Below are 18,526 nucleotides of genomic sequence, written 5' to 3' on the forward strand. Positions count from 1 at the left end.
AAAAAAAGAGGGTGGTGGGGTGGTGTTTGAATTATTTCCAAAATATTCTTTTATGTAGAGAATATCCCAGAACCTCTTCTTTCCTAGATGCAAGATCTTCTTCGAGAAGAACTTCTAAGACCAGCTAAAGCCAAAAATAACCCCAAGACATCTCCAGATTCAAATGCCATGCAAGCAAAGCATCAACCTAAACATTAAAATCCATATTTAGGACCAAGCCAATACTTATCTAATAAATTGATGAAACCAATGAATAGAACCTTCAGTAAACAACACATCAGCTTTTGTGTTTGCATTAAAAAAGTTAACCAGTCATAGTTACCTAATAGAGAAAGACACTGCAGCCTTCAGATATATCACAGAGGTTCTTGCTGCTGATACAGAGCCTTAGGTGATGGTTACAGGAGCTGTGCTGAACAGGAAAGCAAAAGGTTTTTTTTTTTTCCCAAAATTAGAAATATACAATTTCCAAAAATGGGAGCAAAAGACAAAAGCTAATGAAAAATACTGCTGAAGAAATGTTTAATTAAAAAAATCAGGAATTCAACAGTGCCTAAATCTTTATTTTTCATAACCTACATATTTTTTTTCAAATTAGACAGTTTTACATTTTTATGACACAAAAGGAAACTTAAATTACTGATAGTTTACATGTAAGCTTGATTCCAGTCTTAATGGAAGAAGAACAAAAACAAAAACCCTCAAAAAGGCTCCCATATTACACTTCTATTTCGTGAATTGGCAGCTGTTAGGTGTCCTCAGAAATCTTGGATTGTCTGCTGCTATTAGTGTAATAGGCTCCGAAGCACAAACCCCTACCTGGAGCTGAAGGAGATACAGAGATAGGTGTGCACCATTACACTCAGCTGTTGCTCCTGATACACTGCCCCTGCTCCAAGGGCCTTTCCCAGCCAAGGGCTCAAGGCTTTGAAGGACAAGGCAGCAACATAAAAAATCTGCCACTGCTCACAGGTTTCTATGTGACAGTGTCACGGGGTGGGACTGATCTGAAATGACATTCAGTTTTGAAAGCAACCTTTTTTTAACAATTCCTGGAAGAACCTCAGATCCCATTTTGACTTGTTTTCCAAATGAAAAGCATCACCACGCAGTTCTAACAGGGTAAAATGCCAATTTTAATTACTGGATCCCTGAACCTTGAGCTCAGCTACTGCTTTTGGGAGATTTTTAATTTTAAAAGCTATGTTTTAATCCCTCTCTGTATCATAGCAACAGTCTGCATGCAACTTCACAACTCTACTCCGAAAACTCCATTTTGTCACTGAGTGGGGGTGGGGGGAAATAAATCTCAAAGCAAAATACAGTAAGGAGAAGTTGTATTGTATATTACACAGCGATTTGGCGTGTCACTTTTTTTTAAAAAAAAAAAAGCTATAAAACCACATCAGAGGAAGGTTTTAACTTTAGATGCAACAGACTGTTGCTGGGTAAGCAGTAATTACAGTGTATTGACCTATCACAAATGGCAGCAGAATACATTAGAACAGCACAACACATCCCAGTGGTCTCAACAGATCACCTGGGGCACCGGCTGAGCACCAGCACGAGCCGCTCGCAGCCGCTGGAAGGGAGCACTCGCCACTGTCTGCAGCTGGTAAAGCCTTTCAATGCAGCAGACAAACAGAATGAGTCATACAGCTGGCCTAAACCACACACAAATCTAGCCACCGCTTTCACTGCCGCTGGGGAAAGGAGAATGGGCTAAAAATCCAATTACAGGAGCTGAGCAGTTTTGGTGATGGTGTCGGGGTCCTATCTCCTCCCTCAGCATTCACAAAGTGCGCTTTTGAAACAGGAAAAATCAACAGACTCCACGTGCCCTATTTTGACCAATTCTGCAGCATACAACAGGCTGGATTTACAATGCCAACTAGTTACCAATTGATGCTTGTAATAGGAAATTTATCAGGAGTCAACTTCTATAGTTACTTTACAGTTCTATGAACCATGCATTGATACTCTTGAAAGCAGACAAGTAAGCTTCAGTGTATATTTTTGCAGCAGTCAAGTTTTTCCCCAATTAGACTTGATTTTTTATTAATGACTTAAAAATTACAGTTTGACTGCTGAAATTCATTATTTACATTGCAGAACACTTTTGAATTGGTTAAATTGTTTGGTTTTAAAGGGACTTTAGGAAAATATTTGAGGGCTTTCAAATAAGACTTTCGTTCCATTTCCCTTTTGCAGTGAAGAGGCAGAGTCAGTTCAACACACCAGAATAAAATAAGAAAAAGAAAAAACAACAAATTAAAGTAATATTCAAACCACAACATTTAGTTTATCTACATCCAGCTCAACAGCAACATTTATAATATCAATAATTTTTATCAGATTTTTTTCTTTAGGGTACCTTTTTATATGTTCTGATTATTTACAACTGTACAAGCAAAGCACACACTTCCAAGTGCACATATTTAATACAGTATTGACTATTTGCATTTACAGGTTTTTCAACAATCTGAAAAAGATCAACTGTTTAAGATCTTTAAGGTATATTACAAAAACTGCTGCTAGTTCCTGTACTACAGTATGTTTACCCAGTAAGACCAGTGACAATAGATACATACTGTAACTGAGTAATTCTGTATGCCATTCATGCTAACCCTCCACGGGGTCAGACCTCATTAACTCTAAACTGTCTTGTACAAAAGTTAAGGCAAAGTCATTTTCAAGTTTAAATAAAATTCAAGTCTTTAAATATTGGATGGAAATAATTCTTTAAAAAAATCAGTTGTTTAAATAAACATTTTTGTGGAATAAACTGTACTGTCATAGTCAGCAGGAATGAGTTTTGTCTGAACTTCCTGCAGTTTAAACACTTAAAGAAAAGCTTTAGGCATTTTAAAACAAAAATAATTTATATTCAACTTTATTAGAAACTTGCTAATTTAGTGCATCCTTGTCCTTCAGAAAGCGCATCACTTCTAAAGTAAATAAGTGTGAGAAACCTCATCCCAGAGGTAAATATCAGGGATCTCTTCCTCCACCACACAAAACAAACACCATTATCTCACGGCTTGAAAAATTGAAATTCATATGCCAATGCTCGTAGTTACAGGAAGATGTCAACACAAGGCTGACTAAGATATGAACTCTTTCAAAGAGCACTTGGGGCAGAGTTTTAAAAAAAAGTCTACACAGAGCACAGGGGTAACCAGAATATACAGCGCTGACTCAGTTAACTCCCTTACAAGCACAGGGAAGCTAAGGTTATCACAAGAAGGCTACTCTGCTTTCTCCTGATAACATCCACTAACAGGCTTCACCACCATAGAAGCTCACAGACTTGATTCTTTCTATTCACAATGTGCTTTGTATTTGCAAATTATAACATCAGTTTTATTCTGGAGTGAGAAGATGGTTACTTGCTTGCAGTAAGTCAAAAAAGGAAATATTTCAGAAAGACTGCTATATGGTGCCCTGTAGAATTCATTTTGTGTGTGCAAAACATCAAAAAAAGATTAGGTTTTTAAAAATGCTAGAAACAGCTACTCATTTAACCTAAAAGTGCAAGTTTGTTTGCTGACACTTAGTACAGCAGCCCAATAAAAAAAAATCTTCAAGGTCACATACTAATTTGTAAAATATATCTACTTTCTTGCACTCTACACACTAGCTGCCGTTATCAGTCTTTTGGACACTAATTTAGATATGTACTTGCAGACCAGTTTATTAAAAATATTGCAGCAGCATGTTTCTGCTTAACAGTTTAGAAAAAACTCACTATACAGAGCTTGCACTCACACAGCCACAGAGAGGCTTAATAAAAAGTTGATTTTTTTTTTAAAGACAAATATTTTACACCTTGGAAAAAGAAAAAAAAAAAATCACACTAAGCTTCACCTCCAATTAAGCACCAATCTAAATGTAAGGTTTAGAACAACTATCCAGAAATACCCAGAAAAATAGAATGCTTGTTCAAGAGGGGGAAAAAGTATTTCACAAAAAAATATCTTGCAGGCATTGTTACATGCCTTGTATCACTGCAAGCTCCTAACCAGCAACTCATTCTCAGGTATCTTAGTGGGAACATGGGTTTAATTTGTGGGAAACAGACCTCTTCTCAAATCCCTCCCAGGTGTTATTTTCACTGAGGAGATTTTGGAGGGGTACTCTGTTCTTTATTTAAGCGTTTGCCAACAGCTGGAGGGGACGATCTGCGTCCTGACTGTCTTCTCTGGTCTTTGGGTTGTCCAGGATGTGACTTTGCAGGAGGAGGTTCTCTGTTTTTCTCTATTGTTTCTGTGGGCTTTTTTTCTTCTTTCCCACATGCTACAGTGTTTGGCTTCTGTTCTTTCTGGGGTTGCAATGTAGGAGGATCCTTAGTTGTTCTCTGGCAAATTTCCGCATAACTAGGTTTTCGCAGTTCCTGGGAAATCAGCAACAAACAGGACAGAGTTAAACAAAGCATCCTAAGGGGCAAAAAAACCCCTTTTATGAACAAAAAAGGGTGAAGTCCTGTCCCAAAAGACTGATGCACTTAAATATGCAGACGAGGGTTTGAATATGAAGTTTACAAAACTGCATAGACAATAAAGCTGAAGAAAAGGTAAAATGTAAAACAGCATGCCAGAAAAATGGGGTACTGGCACAGGGCAAAATACTTCCCCTTCAAACCCTAAACCAGCTGAAACACAATGAATACTTTGGTTTCAATATCAACCTATGTTTTAATACTTCTACCTCAAAGATACTACCAAGAAAAAGATTCAGATAAGGGGGTCTCTTCTGCACTGCTAATAGCATCATTCTATCATGCAAGTAATCATGAAGCCAAACAAGCAAATTTAAAGCTGCTGGACTAATTCTAGGATGCTTGGGCTCACATGATTAGGCAACACTGGGGAGCAATAAATATTCTGTTAAATGCAAACTGGATCATTAAGAAAAAGTGAATAATAAGGTCACTTACTATGGCAGCCCCATTGACTTGTACCGATTTACATGCAGTACTCAGAGTGGAAGAAGAAAGTCTTTCTGTACTCTGTGTCTCTCTCTGCTGTTTATCCACAACTTTGGAGTCCCTGTAATCATCCAGCAGGAAGCAAGGCTCATGAAAAGTGAAAACTTCAGGATAGATGAATAGTTTAATAATAGCTCTAAAAAGTTTTGAGTATGACTGCAAGTAGTTACAGCTATAATTTGCCTAGCACATGATGACTAGCATTGCATTAAAAATGCCATCAAAAATAGAAAAAATATATTCCTGTGCAATGTGACACTACCTCTAATTTGTCATGTTCTAATAGCATTTAGTTACTCAGCTATTTGATTTGCAAGTTCCAAATAAAGTGTTACCAAAAACTTTTTTTATGGTATGGACATCAGTACTGCCCACAGGGCCATGGGGTTACTCTCTGTGTTTCAAAGGTATCTAAATACAAGACAGCAAGGTATTCATTAAACTTCTACTCACAGAAACTAAACCACAACACTAAATTTTCTTCTGCTAAATTACTATTATGATTGAATCACTATTATGATATTGTTCAGAAATTAAGCTTTATTGCCTTTACTACAAGTACAACAAAATATTACTTTTTTCATTGATTAAAATTTTAATAGCTATTTACATTGTTCTGCCTGATGAAAGAAAATGCAAATGTGATGCAGAGCAGACTAATTATACCCATGTAATTAAGTGCTTACTCAGTAGGCTGGGGAGGCGAAGGAGACCTTTCAAAGGTCCTGGGCAATGTAGAAGAAACTGGTAACGGCTCTCGAGGAATTCCTGATGGAATAGTGTTTGTACTTGCATCCACATTAATGTTCTGAAGGAGGAAAAAAGGCACAGAAAGACAATCAAAATATCCAATTAATATGGTCTGCCTGAAAATTAGCACAACCAGGGAACACTTCATAGTTTGATTTATACTGGTAAATTGACTATAGGAAGGTACAGAAGGAGCCAATACAGGAATTGTAATGAACATGTTATTTTTTCCTTGACATTTATTTAGAAACACAGACAGATAACACACTGGGATTATTTCCAAAGAAGTTAAAAGCTTAAGTCCATTTGGGACATATCTGAATGACAAAATCACTTTGAATCATTAAGGTTAGAGAAGACCTTCAATCAATCACCACCTTGTCAACTAGGCAACGGCACTAAGTGCCACACCTGGTCATTTCTTGAACACTTCCCAGGGTGGTGACTCCATCACTTCTCTGGGCCGCATGTTCCAACACTTAACTTGCCTTACAGTAAAAAAAAATTTTCCTGACTTTCAACCTAAATCTCCCCTGGCACAGCTTGAGGCCATTTCCTCTTGTCCTGTCACTGGTTGCCTGAGAGAAGAGACCAACCCCCACCTGGCTACAGCCTCTGTGCAGGCAGCTGTAGGGAGTGAAGGTTTCCCCTGAGCTCATTTCCTTCAGGTTACATAACCCCAGTTCCCTCAGCTGTTCCTCATAACTTGTGCTCCAGACCCTTCACCAGCTTTGCTGCTCTTCTCTGGACATCTCCAGCACCTCAATGTCCTTCTTGTATTGGGGGGCCCAAAACTGAACACAAGATTCCAGGTGCAGCCTCACCAGTGCCCAGGACAGGGGGACAATCAGTGCCCTGGTCCTGCTGGCCACACTATTGCTGACCCAGGCCAGGATGTCACTGGCCTTCCTGGGCACCTCTGGCTCATGCTCAGCTGCTGTCAACCAGCACCCCCAGGTCCTTTCTCCAGGGCCACTTTCCAACCACTCTGTCCCCAGCCTGTAGCACTGCCTGGGGTTGCTGTGACCCCAATGCAGGACCCAGCACTTGGCCTTATTGAAGCTCACACAACTGGCCTCAGCCCATCAATCCAGTCTGTCCAGACCTCTCTGCAGACCCTTCCCTTCCTGCCTCCAGCACATCAGCACTCCTGCCCAACTCAGTGCTGTCTGTGAACTTATTGAGGGTGCCCGAGGTTATTAAATCAGACTGGTCCCAATATCAAGCCCTGGGGAATACCACTACTGACTGGACTTCTTTCCACCTGTAAATTCTGCGCCTGCTGGTGACAAAGCAGGCTTTGCACCTGTAGACATAACCACAGGCAGCCTATGAAGACAAAAGTCTCCTAGTGCTGAGCACTAAGGACTGTATTCTTCAAAGCTCTAATTCTGTATCATCCCAATATAATGATTTGCTACCAAGCAAAGGCTTTTTCCATAGCCCTCAAAAGGTTCTGCCAGTGCCAAGTGATACTGTACTTCCAGATAAATGTCAAATAGGTTCAAGATGCATACGTTAATTTAAATGGTCACAAAATAAGAAAAGACTACTTTGTATTCTGAAAAACATATATCTCACATTTATAACCATTTTGTTTGTTTTAAAGGGTGCTATGTTCTTTGTATTGCTTCTGACCTATCTCAAAAATTCCAAACCTCAAAGAGATTCTGGTATGCAGAAGGGAAAACAATGGGAGAACACAAGCTCAGAAGGAATAAGATAACCCCCTCCTTTTCCCTCGGCCAAGTCACCATTCAAAAGGGCATAACCCTAAGACTCCTCTGGCTGCTGTTATAAAAGAAAATGGGATTTGATGGCACTGTTTTAAAATCAGGCAGCATAGATTACTGCAGCAGATCTAAGCCTAGTTTGATTCAATGTAAGACTGCAAAAGGTGGATGTTTAGAAATAACAGAACAGCTTTTATAGGTTTATTCACTGTAATAGTGTGTGCAAAAGCTTGAAACTGCAAGCTGCTGAGCATTCTGACCCAAGTGCATCAGAACTTGCAGGTACATGGTTAAGTGTGAACAGCTTCAAGTCAAGCAGACGTGCAAGAGCTTTTGCTTGCCAAAACACACAGCCTTGATCTGACAGTGCTGCACTTCCTAGTTACAAAATGTGGGATGATTATTACCTGCCTTTCCCCAGAGCTACTTCTAGAAGACATCACTAAGCAAAGAGCATAAAGATACAATGCTTGCATAACAACTGCTGGAAAGGATAGACCTTCAGTCCCCTCAGCTCCCACACACTGGACTCACCCTTCTATATGAAACAAGGGAAGCACTGTGTAACTCTACTTCAGTGCTTTGTAACACCACATCAAGTGACATGAAAAAACATTGAGATCAAGGTGAAAAGCAGCCTGTATACATTGGCAGGACTGATGTTAGCTCAAATAGCTCTGTAGCAGAACACAATTGCTCTTTGGAGCCAGCTGCTGTTATCTTACTCTTTACTTAAATGCCAACAAGGAAAGGCAGCATAATCCCTTTTTTTCCACATAATGGTACAGAATAACTCTTGTAGGTTGGAAAATGAAACTGGTAAATTGAAGGATGCTTTTTAATGTGACAGTGCACTGCACGTATCATAAAGCCTAAGTGCCTGACTGATATGAAGACTGCCTCTATAGGAGAGAAGTCTAAGTTCTTTACCATAAGTACAAAGCAAGTACTAGATCTGTAATGGGGGAACAAAGGGTTTTCAGCTGCAGTATTAAAAACAAGTGCTGGAATTGTATTTAAAACCTGAAATACCATAGTCAAAAACCACTTCATAAGTAACAGAGGTAAAATACTTCATAACTAATAGATCTTAGCCAAGAACAGCCTACCATCTGTAGTACTGGCTGACAGTAAGTTAAACACTGTTTTTACCATGGCTCTGAACTGCACATTCACTCTAAATGCAATCCTGGAACACAGCAGCCCCTCCTACCACTTGCAGGAGACAAGAGTAGATGGGCTCTCTGTACAGTCACGGCCTTGGGTGCAGACTGTCCTGCTGCCTCCCCCTTTCTTTACCAACCCCTGACACATGGGCACCAAAGAAAACATTCTAAACCCAGCTTATTGCAGGAGAAGACACCAGAGATTGTGGTGGTTCACCACTTCACCATGTCACTTTGCACTGCTAATCCAGGGCTTCACTTCTTCAGTTGTGGTACAGCTAGAAAAACACAAGTTACATTTGAGCTATCAAAAAAAGCCAATACAGACTTTCATAGCCCAGAGAATTCCACACTGCAGAGGGTTATTTGAGTTTTCCTGGAGAAGAACATACTGTCACTCACAGATGGCATGGCAGAGACAGTTCTAAGAATGAAATCTATGAAAAACTACTGAACATTAATTTTCAACTGCATCTCTATTACATCTACACAGCAATGGTTGCCAAGTTATTCTGATGTTTTTTTAATCTTTCTGAGCAATTTGACAAGACACTGGGATCCAGCTGGTTTTGGTAGCAGTTCTTGTTCCAGCTATGATGCCTAGTGTACTGAGATTATGTAGGCAGCTTCTTTATTTTGATGCTTAGAAGTTTGTCACTTTAAAGTGTTTTATATAAAACTCAGAAGTCTTACTTTCAAGCAGGAGGGAAAATCTATCACATATTTTTCACCTGAGCCTATCAAAAAGCCTGAGGCAGTTATGCACAGCAAAGAGCATATTTTCTAATCTCTGCTATTAACATCTACTTATTAAACTGGTGCCCACATTCCACACCATTTCAAAGAGAATACCCAACAAATTCTAAGATATAAGTAAAGAAGGCAGCAGCACATCATTTGACAGCTCTTTTTAAAGAACATTTCTTACAACCCATGTAAACCCCCAAGTTTTCCCACATATAGATCACCAAATCAGAAAACAAGAGGTATGCAATTCTTTGTTTTCCCAACCAAAATGAACATCCGCTACTCACTCTTTCTTTTGACGTTCCTATTACCACACTGGACAGTCTGTTTTCAAACAGGTCTTCAGTCTTTAAATTGCCAGCAGCCCCAGGTAATGGAGGAAAGCTAGATAAACCCAATTCAAAGCTGGGAGATGGAGGTTTCGGGGGTGGTGGAGACTGTGTTTGGCCTCTCTGGAACAGAAATACCAGGTTGGGGTTACTGCACTAGATGACAGAAAAGATATGCAGCTCTAAACTGTATTTTCACTTGATTTGTATCAGCAAACCCCTGGAGAAGGCTCCCCATCTCATCCCTCAAAAAACCCATAGAGTACCGAGAAATAGATGCTTTTATTTTCCACTGTTGCCCTTAAAATATTTAATTATTATTTAAATATCATGGTATATGCATCAGCTTTAGGGACACTGACACAAGAAGAAGTTTTCTCACTGACTCTTCATTGAGGACAGGCACAGTGACACAGAAAGGAAAACAGACTGGTTAATGTACCATGATATGGTGACAATATAATGCCCATTTATGTACAGTTTATAACATCCTAAATAAAAAGACAGGAGTCAACAAGAATCTTACTTTCAGATATATGAAGAAAGGGTAAGACAGCATGCCTTGTATGTAGTACAGACAATAACAATTTACATCTAATTCGTATTAATCTGTATTGTCACTGTGTAAAAATAGAATGCTAAGAGTCAAAACTGTTTTTGAAACAGACACTTTATAACTAATTCTAAGAAGAAAACCAATGTCTCAAGCAAAACAACCACCTGTGTGTTAATTGCAACTTTTTTGCACTATAGAGAGCAGTTCAGGAGTTAAAAGTACCATGGTTTAAGATCACTTGTAAGAAATGCTGGTAAGGATTTGCAAGTTATTTTATATTTACACAAGAAAAATAAAACTCCTTTGTAATATGCTGTAACTGAAGTTACAAATTAACTTCACCTACATCATGTAAACAAAGAAGTTTTTCTTCAAAGAACTGTTTCTTGACTGTGCTGAGGCCTGTGCTAAGATGATCTCTGCTGCAAAATATCAAATGCAAACCAAACTTTGAAACAGTTCCTATTTTGAAAAGGAAAACACAAGTATATAGTCAAGATGGTGTGAATGTGAGAACAATGCTTCTGAACAAAAAGAACAACAGATATAAGACTACTTTTGAGGTCTTTTCACAAACTATATGTAATGTCCAAAGAATTGTGCGTCAAGAGGGAAGCAGGGAAAGAAAAAATACAGAAGCAAGAACAATTGCAACTCCAATCACTGCTCCTGACCCAGCATTACCCCCTGGAAGAATGCTACAGCAATGGAGACTGCAAATCTCCAAAACTGAAGTCAGATGACCTGTCAAAGGTCAGGGAGAGAGACTACACTAATCCAGCTCAAACTGCAAGAGGAACAACTCGAATTTTTACAAGTCATTCGTCAAATCACACACTCTTCTTAAAGGGGACTGAAGTTCTGCAATAGCAAATGCTTTTATGTTACATTTTAAGTTACACAGTTGAATCCTAAAACCCTCAAAATCTTAAGAGTGGCATTGACATCTAAAATCAGCAGGATAAGAGAGGACTTCAACGAATTTTAAGCTAACTGCATAAAATTTCTCAAGCTAACTTCTTGTAGGTTCAGTACTTGGATTATGTCTACAGTCTCAGCAACAATCTGATCAAAAAGTTTCATGCTCTTTTTCATGCAAACGTGCATAGAACTATATCTTTTTTTCCTTTAAAAAGAAAAATCTTCTTTAGAAGTCATTATGCCATTCAAATATACTGGTTTTAGGGGTGTCCTGTGCACACTATCTAATTGCTACAGCATTACAGAAGAAATAGGATACTGGATTCAATTATTTCCACAGTCTAAAAAAAAGGTAAAACTTTAATCTTTTGGTTCCAAGTACACTTCCTTACAGTCCTGGGTGTGCAGCAGCTCTCACTTCTGCTCATGGTGCAGCACTGGACACTACAGAATAAAGATTCTTGGCCCAGAACAGACTGGAAGGACCCTGGCTGCACAGGCTGCAATTACAGCTTGGTGCTGACAGAAGAGAACTGTGGGTCTCCAAAGAACTCACAACTACCAGTTTTTACATTCCAAGTTCAAATAATCTTTGCAGTCAGCTCTGTCAGAAGTGCTGCTCTGCTCAGGGAGGCGTCCAAGGTAATCCTTTCACTTCAGCCACTCACATCTAACCTGCACCACTTCCTTGTTCTTTTAAATACAGAAAAATTAATAGGAAAATTTCACTTTTAAAAATTCAAGCAGCTTTGAAAGGGCAAAAGGAAGAAGTACTGGGAATCCTACAGGCAATCTGGTCTCACTGTCTCTGGGAAGTTTGATGAGAAGTAAAAGCAATCAAAAGGGAGGAATCACTTGTTAAACTTTCCTGCTCCTTTGTCCTAGTTCACTCAGGCCAATCAACAGCAGGAGCCACAAACACACACATGCAGTGATTCCAGACCTTTAGGGAAGTGTTATGGCTCATGCAGTAGTGTTTCTTTACAATTGTACATGAATAAGGAAATAACCTGGTTCAACTTCATGAATATGCCACATGTGGCAAAAATAAACTGCAAAGAAATGACTGGTTTTATCACACCAAACCTTAAATCCTATAAAAACATGGTTTTTTCTCTTCTACACTTAGTGCAGCCTTTTCATGTATCAAGTCTACTTTGGTATTAACCTTAAATTTAAGTTTCCCAAAACCACAGTATTTTAATAGTGTTGGCATACCCTTACCTGGTGGCACCTGAAGAGGCATTTAAGAAAATTAACTGATCACCTCATAACAAATATTTTTGCTACACATTATGCCACAAGGATCTATATAATGTTTTTCACTGTCACTGATTGATAATGAACTATCAAGTGTTTTTAACTTCAGCTGTTTAGCCATTCCTGAATGTGAACACTGGCATGTTGACAAAAACTGAGATGGAAATTTTTTGCTACTCTAAGAGTAATTTTAACTTTTCCCTGACTTCTGCATTAATGGAAAATCAGCTCTGATACCCAAATGCAGTAAACTCATGTGACTAATGAGCTGTTGTCTTTAACCAACTGTAATGTACAACTGCTTCTGCAGTAACTTATGTCCCCTGCTACTCCATGAAATATCCACACTCTTGCCTTGTTACCCTGCTTTTATTAGAGACAAATAAGATCATGAACACTCACTGTAAACTTGTCCTCCCTTTTCTTTCGGTAGCCATATGAGTTTTTCCTAAGGGAAAGAATGCAGATATAAGAACCTTGCCTATAAATGGTTGGAAAGCAGTTAATGAAAACAGGAAAAATTAATTCCAATTGGTATTTCATCCATCTTCATTCTGCACAGGTTGTATTATTAAGAAATGTTTTAGGGAAAAATTCCTAGCAAGCTCTCCTTAAAATAAAGGGATACATCTTATGCAAGTCAAGGTAAGAACAAACTGGTTACAATTAATTCCTGTGTTAAAAACATCTCAGTAGAGATACATATAAGGATTAGACAAATGTTACAGTATATAAATAAGGGGGTCAAAAATTTTTGTATACCAATGTAACTTCTGAAATACAGCTAACTATTTCCAATCCAGGTAAGGCTCCTTCAAAACATTTTTAGCACTTCGCCCCCAGCCCTGCTTCAGGTAAAGCCCCTCCAAGCAGTACAGTAAAAAATTTGCAGTGCATTCTAATTCAGTTTCAATATATTTTCTACGTTAATTTGACTTTCATTATTCTAAACGTATTTAATACTGAAACATCAAAATAATATCATTTTAAGTACTGATTGTTCCTGCACATTTTTAGTCTATAGTTTGAGCCATCTTGTTTCCTGAGTTCCTAATCATACTTTCATCCATTAGTTATAACACAATTTGGTAAATTAGATTTAGAAAAGTATTACAACCCTTGCACAAAATACCCATTTAATTTTGCAATGATACAAGTCTGAAATAGGATCATCTGCAAAATACTTATCTTCCAATTCAGTAAGTCACTCAAAATGTGATTTACTTGGAAGCATAAATACAGCCATTATCAAAGCTGCAGAATACTTTTATGAAGCACTTATTAGAACTGTATTTATAAATATGCCAGTTTTCAGCTCCCCAGGTAGTTGGTTCTGGGTTTTATTAGGTTGCTTTTAAAACATAACAATAGTTTCCTTAGTTGCCTGTAGCAGTTTTTCCTCCCTCCATACCAATCCACCATCTTTGCTGTTGTGTATGCCCAGTTTGGTCAAAATTCTGATCCCTCAACTGAAAAAGTGAAGAATGAGCACTGCTAACACACATTCAGGTGTACAATCTGCAATACTGAACAATGGAATTGGGCAGAACTCCTTCAATAAAGTCAAACAAATAATATAAAAAACTTTCTTGCACCAGATGAAGAAGTGATAGAAGATCTTATAGATCTAAACAGTTCATCAGTTGCCAATAATGATTTTCATCTGGTAGGAAAGCATGCAAGTCTGCTTTGCCTTTGTTCTGTATTTAACACTTTCTGTGAAGTGTTTTGCAAAATTTTAGGTTTGAGGAGAGTCTGAGTTTCAAGCAGCATTGAGAGCAGTAACAATACCACACCTGCACTAAACAGAGCAGTTCAGAAGCAGCAGCACCTGGCTGTTCAGAGGACAACCATGAAGCACACTCACCTCCCCCTCCCTAATCCAGGGGACGAGTCAAGGCTGGTCTGTTCCATCCTCCCAGTCCCCACTTCCCTCTTGGTGTAGCTGGTGGTGGCACTCTGCACCCGTGTCCTGCTTTGGCCCGGCTGCCGCGTCTGTGGACTCCTGACGCCATTGATTAAACGATCAGCAGAAAAGTTGAATATTGTAGGACTGTCTAGAAGCCCAGGTCCCCTTTCTGCACTGGGTATTGTATGGCGTATATGTGACTTGCTAGGATTCCTATAAATTCAAAAGTCATTTCAACATACGCGCACTAGCAGAGACCTTCTGAGGCCTAAGCCTGTTCACAGAATTCAGAAGCAAGATCTTCATTCCTTTATCACTTATTTCAGTTATAAGAATGATCACCATTCATTGTAACAGGTCATGTTAATTATCAAAATTAACCTTTTCCCTGTCTGTTTTCAACTAGAGCTTTACTATATGAATAATCCTGTTGATGACATGTCATCTCCCAGAATATTTCAGCTGAATACCCTAAATCACAGAACAATTTCTCAGCTTTCAGACTGTCCATTTACATTTCCAAATACTGCATCCATTAACATCAGAAGCACCATCTGCACTTTGGCCTCACCTTTGGCACCAGGTTCAGTTTCACAAGTACTCTCAAGTGAGCTGGTGTTACTAAAATAAGCAGATGAAAACCCCATGTGCCAGATAATACAACAGTATTGTTAAAAGATAGATGAACTTGCCTGTTCCTGGGAGGATACTGTCTGAGTGTTGTCAGTGGAGAAGCAGCAGGCTTGAAGGTTGGAGATGTGAATCCATTGATAAATCCAGTATTTGGAAATGGTGTTACCTAAAAAAAGGTATAGCAAGCTCATCATTATAAACAAACTGAGTATTACTTTTCTTAACCCCATATTTTATGTCATTCTGTGCAGGACAGTATACTCAAAAGATTGTCTTAGACAGCAATAGAGTATCTGTCTAGTGCCTTGTAGCTGACTTACAAAATGTTTGGAAAAAACCCAAGTTTCTGTTTTTCTGAGAAGTCAGCCACTACACATCTTCAACTTACGACAGCAAGAGAACTGAAAAACATCAAGCCAAAATTCTTGGCTGTAAGTTAAACAGCTCTCCTCCTATTTCACACCATACTACACATGGCTTTGGAGAACCAAGATACTCCTTTGTCAGAGCCTCTAATCTACATGGCCTGTAACTGTTTCTCTTACAATTGTACATGAATTTCTCCCTTAAAAAACCTCAACAACTTCCTTTTAGTTCCCCATTCTACTTCCATGTGACATCTAAATAAAGCCTAGAGAATAAGTGGATGTTAAGTAGAATTCTGATGCTTTTCAGATCTTATCACCTTATTCTACATGTGAAGCACTGTCTTCTTGTCTGAAGAAACAACATTTTCTGGGGTGGGTGCACACTAATGCCTTGTACATGCCTCAAAACCTGGAGCATGCTCCAAGTCATTTCTCCAACCTCACTAGCACACTTTTGTATTTTTTATTTAAATGTGGGAGTTTCATTTAAGGAACATTACTGTTAGCACCAGCAAATGCTTGCTTGTATTTTTCCCCTGAAAATAACTACAATGCAGAACAAAAAGATTCTTTCTACATTCTATTAAGCTTTGAGAAACAGCTATGATTAAGACCATTTGCTATAAGGGTACATTTAAACTTGAAAAAGGTTTCTTGTGCAAGTTAAACCATTAATCAATGGAAAACAAAATTTAACACCAAAGCTGTCATATTAAACTACTGCTAGCCTAACCTAGCATGCATGACAGCAAATGCTACCTCAGGCTTCACAAAAAGGCCATTAAAGAAGGCCTGTAACAAAGCTCCTTGAGGAACAAAGTTTCATCAAAATATGCTTTGAAGTGTTTCTGGTTTAAGAGTTACAACATGAGTCCTGAAAAATTCCATCAAAGCTAGTAAGCAACCACTGAACCTGAAAAAATGAGAAGACACTGAACTTATCAGGGACCCTAGCAATATTCAACTCTTTTCTTTATAATGATGTGTGATCCTTTTGGATGAAAAAAAAAATTTCCCCATTTTCCAATAATATCAAAAGCATTCACAGAAGTCAACTGGTTAAAATACACTTTCTTTTCAATTTCTTTTTTTTTTTATTCCCAAACAGGAAAAACTAGATTTTTTTTCTTGAATACGATTTAAGCACATGATGAAAAATGAGGCAGTTTTAGAATCCTGAGGACATGTGTTGCCATATTCAAGTTTCAGAACTAAAATGGTATTGCCCACATGACTGGGGTATTCAATCTCAAATTAGAGATGAGAGAGAGTAGAGTTTATGTTGAAGCAGAATAGAGAAACTTTGCTGTATTTTCACACAAGTCTCTACATGCAAACTGCAACCCTGTCTCATGAAAATTATTGCTGTGTCATGGTTCCTCAGGGTCCCTGTTCTCCTCAAGTGATTCCTATTCAAATATAGCTCTTCCTACAAAAGAATCAAGAAACATCACGTTACAGTCATGTACATAAAATGCAGCTAACCAATGACAATACACTGCAGAACAGTAAAAAGCAAAGCACAGACAGTCGATTTCCTGTTTTGACTAAGAAAAGTTTCAGATCTTTAATGCTAGCAAACTCATCAAGTCTTCCCCAAAAGACAGGACTAACTTTTTTGGATACAGAAAGTTACAGGATAACATAAGTAGATACACAGTATGATGTGCTTGAACCTGTGGCTTATTAATCTTTGTCTTCTGTTTTATTCCCATCCAGCTCATTCAGTATCCCAGAGCAAGACTGTGCAACAACCTTATTCTCAGTTTATCTACAGGCAGATTCAAATTCATTGCTGCTTAACAAGACAGCTTTTTCCTGGAACAACACTGCTCACTGTGTTACCTTGTCTCATCCACATTCTCCATCCCCCCCGAACACCTCCCCCTGCAAGGCCTCTGGTTCCCTTCCCTGTGTGTGAAGTGTTTAGCACACCAACTTTTTAATTAGCTGTGGTTCAGTACAGAGGATGTTTGCTCAAGTTTATTCAAGGACACTTTAATCCTCTGCCAAAAAAAACATCTAAAGAACTTCTAATTTTGAGCATTGCTCCCCTCATTTCTTTGAGCCACAAGTAAAGGAGGCATCTCCAGAGGGGAGAAAGAGGCTCCAGATAGGAAACCTGAGCCTCCCAGTCATTACAGGAAACTCCACATGTTTGTAGGGTAACAAAGGCCAACTAAAAGGGGCCAAGGTAATTCTGATGAGTGTCACAAAGCAGAAGACAGAAGCAGCATTGCAGGATACAGTCTATATCTCATTAGAGTATTTAAGGATTTATTGCTACCATCCTAGCTTCAAGCCTTACCAACAGCCCTTCAAGAAAGTAATTTAAAAAGCAATTTAAAAGTGATTTTTGTAATTAGCAAAAGCAATTTCACTTTTCATTGCCAAAAGAGATGTTACCATTGCACAGAAAATATTCTGCTTTAAGAACATGCCAAACAGGGCAATTCAGCATGTTAACCTACAATCTAACTTCCTGTTAAAAGAACTTGGTATCTTGACAAGTCTTTACTAAGGAACTGCCTCAAAATCTAAAAGGTTTAAGAAGAGAATCATACTCCAGTCTGAGATCAGACAATTTTCAAATAATTAATCCATCTTGTACACCATGGCAAGGATTCTGAAGGACTGTTCTTCAAGAAGAACCAGAATCTTAAACTCCCCTCTTCAGGATAAGTATGTTTCCTACACCTCAATAAGAAAATAGTATCAGCTTTGAAAAGAACACAACTGTTCCAGAATCAAGAGACTTACCAATGAAGGGTCAAGGTAGCTGTGTGTGGCTGACCAGGTCTGTGGGCCAATTAAGCTGTACAGTGGGAAGTGCTGCTGGGGACTGTATACTGGAGGGATGTAAAAGGATGTTGTGTAGCGCTGCTGCGTGTAGAGGTTCATATCCAGAGGTCTATATCCATTCTTTGGCAAAAATGTGTTTATAGCTATTGCCTTTGCTTTTATCCTTGCCTGCAAAGGAGATTAGATTATTTATCACAGCAGTCTTTCAAATTGTATCAGGATGGTTCAAATTAGCAGCTCTCAAACTTTTACTGGACACTTATCAGTCACTGCAGGGACAGCAGGAATGCTCCCCTGCTGCCTGATGCTGGGCTGGATATACCACTGCCACAAATGAGGAAGAGGAGAGCTGAAGTCATATGTGC

The 18,526-nt window shown here is 38.7% G+C and overlaps 1 protein-coding gene across 3 annotated transcripts in view; it reads right to left on the minus strand.

Annotated features, from left to right (window-relative positions):
* Nucleotides 1-542: 542 nt before the first annotated feature.
* The window catches only part of LARP4B (La ribonucleoprotein 4B), a 55,697-nt gene continuing 37,713 nt past the window's right edge, over nucleotides 543-18,526 (minus strand). For 2 of the 3 annotated variants that reach the window (XM_064703931.1, XM_064703932.1), the window contains exons 10-17: nucleotides 18,120-18,329; nucleotides 15,051-15,157; nucleotides 14,317-14,571; nucleotides 12,852-12,897; nucleotides 9,671-9,835; nucleotides 5,674-5,795; nucleotides 4,937-5,048; nucleotides 543-4,393 (exon numbers count right to left, since the gene is read on the minus strand). In XM_064703931.1, the coding sequence (XP_064560001.1) occupies nucleotides 4,112-4,393; nucleotides 4,937-5,048; nucleotides 5,674-5,795; nucleotides 9,671-9,835; nucleotides 12,852-12,897; nucleotides 14,317-14,571; nucleotides 15,051-15,157; nucleotides 18,120-18,329 (1,299 nt within the window). In that variant the 3' untranslated portion in view covers nucleotides 543-4,111. The remainder of the gene's footprint in view (nucleotides 4,394-4,936; nucleotides 5,049-5,673; nucleotides 5,796-9,670; nucleotides 9,836-12,851; nucleotides 12,898-14,316; nucleotides 14,572-15,050; nucleotides 15,158-18,119; nucleotides 18,330-18,526) is intronic. The other variant, XM_064703933.1, reaches the window with a different exon arrangement.

Source organism: Zonotrichia leucophrys, chromosome 2, assembly GCF_028769735.1.
Source record: "Zonotrichia leucophrys gambelii isolate GWCS_2022_RI chromosome 2, RI_Zleu_2.0, whole genome shotgun sequence".
NCBI lineage: Eukaryota > Metazoa > Chordata > Aves > Passeriformes > Passerellidae > Zonotrichia > Zonotrichia leucophrys.